General features: G+C 44.5%; 2 protein-coding genes across 3 annotated transcripts in view; one reads left to right on the top strand and one right to left on the bottom strand.

Annotated features, from left to right (window-relative positions):
* The window catches only part of LOC121338101, a 538-nt gene extending 252 nt beyond the window's left edge, over positions 1-286 (top strand). Inside the window, exon 1 of the mRNA XM_041408704.1 lies at positions 1-286. This exon is cut by the window's left edge and continues 252 nt beyond it. Coding sequence (XP_041264638.1) covers positions 1-242 — 242 coding nt within the window. The 3' untranslated portion in view covers positions 243-286.
* Positions 1-1,824, bottom strand: part of SHH (sonic hedgehog signaling molecule) — a 9,717-nt gene extending 7,893 nt beyond the window's left edge. Inside the window, exon 1 of one of the 2 annotated variants that reach the window (XM_041408702.1) lies at positions 1,301-1,824. In XM_041408702.1, coding sequence (XP_041264636.1) covers positions 1,301-1,609 — 309 coding nt within the window. In that variant the 5' untranslated portion in view covers positions 1,610-1,824. The remainder of the gene's footprint in view (positions 1-1,300) is intronic. The other variant, XM_041408703.1, reaches the window with a different exon arrangement.
* Between the last annotated feature and the right edge of the window lie 5,099 nt (positions 1,825-6,923).

The following is a 6,923-nucleotide window of genomic DNA, read 5'->3' as shown; positions in this document are numbered from 1 at the left end:
GGGCGGCGGCGGCGGGCGGAGGCGCCGCCGCGCTCCGAGGTGCGGTGCGATTTAAGGTGGTCGGGAGGAGATGGTGGCAGCCGCCGGTCCCCCGCCCCGGGAGACCCGGCAACGTGCGGAAAATCAGGCCGAGGAACGGGGAGAGTTTGGGAAATTCCACCCCCCACCCCCCCTTCGCCGCGTCCACTCCCCGCCTAGTCCTTCCAGGCGAGTCCTGCTCTAGCACTGAAGGTGGGGCTTAAATGTATTAATATTAAAAAAGCGCTGTTGACCTATATTTGGAGGAAACCCATTTCCAGTGTCTAGATTGCATGTAGTTTCTGAAACTCCGGGATTGGCAGAGCAATTGACTTCACCGAGCTCTCTGTTGAGCATGAATTATAATTACGAGGTGACTCTCGGAGCGGTTCTCTCTCTCTCTCTCTCTTTCTCTCACCTTTATCTTTTCCTTTCTTTCTTTCTTTTTTTTCATAAAATAGTTCCGCAATCCGATTCCACCCGAAATCCAATATTTACCCAGTTGTAAACCTTGTGCCATCAGATTTTTTAAAACAGAAGGTGATGCAATGCCGATAAGTTGCAAGTCCCTCCCCTATGGAAGTACCAAAGCATTGGCGGCGAGCATCCTTAAAGAAATATCAATATATTTACGCTCTGATGGGCACAATTGCAAATGATGGTATTGCAATACGAGCTATATAATACGGAATCAGATGAGGAATGGTCGATCCGGCTTCAGCTGCCTTTTGTGAGTGCACGACTGCATGCCTACTAAATTTAGAATATGCTCGCGAGGAGAACAATAATAATAATGAAGGTTAAAATGAAATTAAAACAAAAAAAAAGATAAATTAAATAAAATATATAGAGAAAAAATCAAGTCAGCAGGCGCAGCAACCGCGGACTACGTTTGTAATAATGAGTGGGTGGCCTGGCGGTCACTATACACTTGGGGTCCTCTGAGCTGTATGCAATTCGTTTGATCAAAGTGCATCCTTGGGGACAAATGCAAACAGCAATCTCTAACCAAGTTACAGGGAACGCCATGGCACGGTAATGACTGTAAGTATCACACAGATTCCCCCACCAAATATCTAAACAGCTCCAGCTCCAGCCCCTGCTAACTTGGCCGGATAGATGGTATTTACATTCAATGGGGAAACTAGTCGAGTTTGGAGGGGCGGGGGAAGGAGAGGGAGAGGGAAAGGGGGGGGCTTTCAAAAATACTAAGACAGATGCGTCCTTTAGGATTGCTCAGAGAGGTTAACAAACACAAATACAGGTATCTCTGTGGCTCTACCTGAGTCATCAGTCTGTCAGCTCCCGTGTTCTCTTCATCCTTAAAAATAATGTCAGGGTTGTAATTTGGGGTTAGTTCTTTAAATCTCTCGGAGTTTCTTGTGATCTTCCCTTCATATCTTCCACTGGCCCCTAGGGTCTTCTCTGCCACATTGGGAATAAACTGCTTATAGGCTAAAGGGGTCAGCTTTTTGGGGTGTCTCCTTTTTCCAATGCCCCTGCCTGGTCCACAAGTCAGCCCAGAGGAGACTAAAAGAGCGCAGATGAAGCCCACCAAGAGAATTCTTGTCAACAGCAGCATTTCGTCCATTGAATCCAATTACTTCAAAGCTCTCTGTGCCTATCCCTGGCTGTCTCTCTAGAGCTCTCTCTCCTCCTATGTCCTTGTCTGCTTTCTGAATCGTATACTATCCACCGATCCCTAGCAAGACAGGTGCTGGAATGGCAGGCTTTAGGTCGCTGATAACGGAACACATCGGAGTTTGGTCGGGAGACAGCAATCGAGAGACAAAAAAAGGGTCTGATTTTAATGGTAGCAAAGCAAGACGCTTGTGAGAGGAGTCTGCCTTTAGTTCTATATTATAGCTGCCAGGGCCGAGAGCTGATTGGCCAAGGCGAGACAAGCTTGTCTTCTGATGTTTTAACCCTCAAAAAGGCAACAAATTCTTGAAAGATTTTTTTTTCCTTTTACCTGAAGGGCTTGGAGCTGAGAGGGGTGGAGATCGCGCTTTCTTGGGATAACCTCCAAAAACTTTCTTGGCAGAATGGTACATTTGTCAGCAAGAGGAACAGATGCCTCTCTGAAAGAGGGGAAAAAATTAAGATTAGCAGGCTGCTTCAGTGCAAATCAAGTTTCTAAGGGCAGTTGTGGTTAAATAAAATGCCGAATTATCGGGGAGCCGTGCAAATAGGAACATACTTGGTAATATTAACGCCCCGGGGGGGAATAATTTCGGAGCGCACCCACCTAAATGGCTTTGTAACAGGTTTCTTGCCCCTGAAAAGGGAGATTGCTCTCCCTCCCAAAGACATACATTTTTAAACACACTCGCCTTTTAGCTGATAAATGACCACTTTAATAGCAGAAACAGGTCTGATGCGAAGCGGCAGTTAGATGAAGTTAGTGTGTCTGACTTGTGTATCACACAACTGCAATGTGGCACTTTTTTTTTTTTTTTTTTTTAATAAAATCAAGACTATCACCCAGTTTAAAATAACGTTGTATCTTCGGAAGTGCACGAATAGTCAACTGATTAAAAATAGATGGTCTCCTGAGCACGCTGGGGCTATATTCTTTGTTTCTTTGGTCAAAGTCGGAGAGGAGCGTTTTAGACTCTTACACCTCCTTGCGGGGTGTCATTAAGTTTTTAAGAAAAGCATAGTGTTGAAAGCATCCGCAAACACAATTAACAGAGATCGATCCAAGCAAAGTGAATGGAAAGGGGATAAGTTTAATGTTAAATTAATTGTTATCTCATGCAGCGTGGCAAGTGATGTCTTTATCCCGATCTCCAAAAGCTACTAATCAGACAAAGGTGTTGAGAGACGAGCAAAATTGCAGAGATGAGGCTGATAGAGCAGGTTAGACAGAAATGTAGAGTTCCATATGAACAAACACTTCTCTGCCTGCAAAGTGCTCATTTGCTATTGCTCCTAAGAAAATACAATTTGTCCTAGGGTCTAGAAAGTTTCAGGAGTTTTTTAGGAGTTCTTAAATATTCCAGGACAGTGTGCTAAAGTAATTCAAAGTCCACTTTCTCAGAAAAACAAAACACATCCAAAAAATTTAGAAACTTTATTTAAGTTGTGGTGTTTAAAAAAGAAAAAGAGACAGAAAAAGGAAAAAAAAGAAATAAAAAGAGCTCTTTGGGGTGAACAATTATATGGGAGTTTTCCGGTCTGTGACATTGAGGTGAGTAGTTATCAACTTAAACCTTGAAAATGGATTTTAAAATTAGTTTTTAAGTGGTAAAAAAGTTGTATATCAGTAAACTGCAACAAGCAGGTCAGCAAGGACATTTAAAGGGACAAAGTGGTCTTTTCAGGTAAACTTTAGAAAAGAGGCGAAAGAAGTGGTCCGAAGTGGTCTCATGCCGACTCTAACTGGTGCTCTTTCATCTTTTTTAGCCCATGCTTTTCTTCTGCTATTTATGTTTCTTTGTGGAGTTCCAGTGAGTCATCGATTTCTCTTTCCGACCTTTAAATTTAGGAGTTTTAACTTGGAAATGGGTAAAAAGTTTGAAAGTCAGCAGCTTGGCTCCTAGGTTGTTATCAACCAACTTAGTTGCAGAAACAAGTTGTATAACAGCTAAATACCTGCTTCATGCTATTAAAAAACAAACTTAAGTTTTATCTCCCTGTCTGCGTGCATGCGAGAAGACAGATACAAGGAATATATAATTTATACAAAAGAGGGTATGTTCTTTTGATGTGGTTGCCTAAACAGCATGACTTGATATAACAGTTGATTAAACAGCGCCAAGGAATAAAAGCTATTCTTAATGGTGTGGAATACTGCAAAACTTTTATCACCCCTCTTACCTTGTTCCCCTCCCCATGGAAAGAAGATCGATATCCCAGGCACTAGATGGGTGGACATCGCAGTGAAGAAGTCTAGAGAATAAGGACAAACTCCCTCATTATCAGATTGCCATATGTACAAAGCAGTCACCCAAAGATTAACAGGGAAGGAAACGCAAAGAAGGAATTAATTAAATGCAAGTAATAAATGCGCGGGGGGGGTGGAAGGGAGAAATCAAGAAAAGTTGTAACTGTGGGAAGCTCGAAATCCCCCTCCTATCAAATTAGATGTGAAAGAAAGCAGAGCTGGGGGAGCGGGGAGGCTCTGCTCAGCTTCAGCGCAGGCTGGAGCTGGCGGCGGCCCCGCCGGGAGCCGGGCGGGGGGAGCCGGGGGTGTGAGGGGGACACCGGGAGAAGCCGGGGGAACCGGGCCGGCGCTCCCGCCCGCCCCGCCGAGCCTCCGGGATGCGCCCTGCCTCTCCTCCCCGCCAGGAGCTTTTCTTCTTTCTTTTTAATTATTATTTAAATGCCACAGCTTCTGGGAAAACAACAGCCCCCAAGTCCCCGCTCCGCACTCCCAGCAGCGCGGGGGGCGGGGGTCCCGGCCCTGCCCGCGGCCCGCCGGCCCAGCCCCGGCCCCGGGCTGCCGGGGAGCCCCGAGCCGAGCCCTGCCCGCCCCACACCTCCGCCACAGCAAGCACCCCAAAGCTGCAGCAGCCCCCGGCCGGCACAGAAGCCTTCTTTGGAGGGTCCAGAGCACTTAGCCCCTGCGGTCCCCATGGGCCCGGGGTCCCGCAGGGCTGCCCAGCGTGAGGGTGCTGGGGAGGCCCCTAAGTGGAATTGCTCCGCTCCCTGCCCTGCCCACAGCGCCATGTCCATTGTAAAGCTGCCACCAGGCTCCTCAGCAGCCCCCAAAGCCCTGCTGGCATCTCTGGCTCATCCAGACCTTCATCCACACCACAGTCCCACCGTGGTGGAGCATCCACGACGGACGGCACTGAGTGCCAGTGCAAGCAGCCAGCACAGCCCCGTGGTCCCACACTCCTCGCTGACGCACAGGCTCTTCCAGGGGCTCAGCCAAACCCATGGAAGCTCCCGCTGTGGTGGCATGGATGGGGCCATTGCCAGCACTGTCCTGGGCCATCCCCATCCAGCCTGGCCTGCAGAGGGGCACTGATGGATGCACCCAATCCCCAGACAAGCTCTTTGAGAATGAGACACTATTTGTCTTCTTTTTTAATGAAATCTAGATTTGCTGATGGGTGTGGGCTCTGCATAAAGCTAAGGAAGGGTTCAGACTGCACAAGAGAGGTTGCTCATTGGCTGTTTGAAGTTTCCAGATTTTCCTTGCACTGATATATTTTGGCTGAATCTCAGAATACAGAAAACCACACATGTAAATGCAGCGTGACTTTTAACTGGATCTTAGCTATTTATCATCCTTAATAGCCAACATTTGTCCTCATGCTTAATGTATAATTTTTTAAATAAATTTTCCATTTTTAGAGCATGAAACCTTCATTCTTGTAGCCTCTTTGCACCTGTGGCACTTCCCACGAAATTTGGGATCACAGCAATCATTGCCAAAGAAGCAGATCGTGAATAACTTCAGCGAAAACAAAAGTTATACTAGAGTAAAACTGATGCAAATAGAAGGACACTCAGGCAGGATTTTCACCTGAAGTTTTGTTTGATTGTTTTATATACCCCACCATCCTTCATGGCAGTGTTAACCCATTTTCATTAAAGGAATTAGTTCACATCCCTGTTGCCCATTCTCGTGGTATTGCAATACCTATCTTGAAAATCAACTTGGAAATTTCAGTGCAGAATTACTGCCCATTTGGCAACTATATAATGACAAGCAGAACAAGTCTTGTTCTTTGGCATTTTCTTCAAAAAACCCCAAAACTCTGGCACCAACAAGAAAAATTAAGCTCGTAGTTTTCCACACATTTTGGTTTGACAGCAAAATTCAGGGAGCCATGCAGATGAAACCTGGTATTGCTTTGCTACGCCCTTAGTCTGGCATTAGTCTGTGAGCATTTCTGCTATAAGAAAAAGAACATTTTGTGTGTATGGAGAAATAGAAAATATTTGCTTTCCAGAATAACCGTGCATTGATTTTGCAGTTTTTATATCCATTTGCTAGTGGATTAATGCTAATCATTGTCTTGGATATGGTCAATAGAGCCTTTCATCATACATGCAAAAATTTTTGTAGGCAGAATGATTCATAAGACATTGTTATCTAGGTTTTGTTGTGTATTTGCTGTTGAACCAAACTTTAAAGCAGAATTTCCCACAGGTTTCCTTATATCTTCATCAGGGCAATATGTATTATCTGATTATAGGTTTATAGAGAAACCCTTACATTTCTCTTTTAGGTCTTTTCATTTCTCCTTGAATAACCCAACAGTTTCTCATTCCAAAAGTCCCAGGTGGGAGTGAGTATATTGGTTTTGTTCCTTCTTGGATTGTAATCCGCATCCCTTTTGTAGCTACTTCCTTCTGGTCATGAATGGGGAAAATCCCAACCGAGGTGTTTCTGTCCACGGGGACGGTGGGAGGGAAGCAGCCACTAGGGGAGCTCGATGTTGGGAGTAACCTCTGAGCACCTTCCTCACAGCTTACACAGGTTTTCTGCAGTTGAAATTTGAAAACAAGTGTTAAGTTAAAAATAAAAAATAAAAAATAAAAAAAAGCAAAGAAAAAAAACAGCAACATACCAAATAGGCAAATTTTGGAGCTTTATTTTTCAAATTTTTTTATAACAGCTTTATAGCCAAATATACAAAAAAATATTTTCTTGGTGTTCTATGCATTGAATTGTGAGGTGAGAAATGGCCACAACACATATTTTCTTAGCTTCTGATAACCCATAAAATGATCACATAGTGGGATGAAGCTGCTTAAGCAGCAGCCATGAGTACAAGAATATTTAATGTTTAGTCATGTAAAGTTGACTTGCTTTCCTGGTCATTGGCAGGTGACTTAGATTCAAAGTTTGCATCACATAAGCATTGCTAAGAATAAACCTTCAAAAGAAATCATATCTTTCTCTTGTTGTCATTGCTATAAAAATTGTTGACTGGATTATTAAT

Source organism: Onychostruthus taczanowskii, unplaced genomic scaffold (assembly GCF_017590055.1).
Source record: "Onychostruthus taczanowskii isolate IOZ18803 unplaced genomic scaffold, ASM1759005v1 scaffold3, whole genome shotgun sequence".
In the NCBI taxonomy this organism is placed as follows: domain Eukaryota; kingdom Metazoa; phylum Chordata; class Aves; order Passeriformes; family Passeridae; genus Onychostruthus; species Onychostruthus taczanowskii.
Note: the sequence above shows the minus strand (reverse complement) of the source record. Positions and strands in the feature narration are given on the sequence as shown.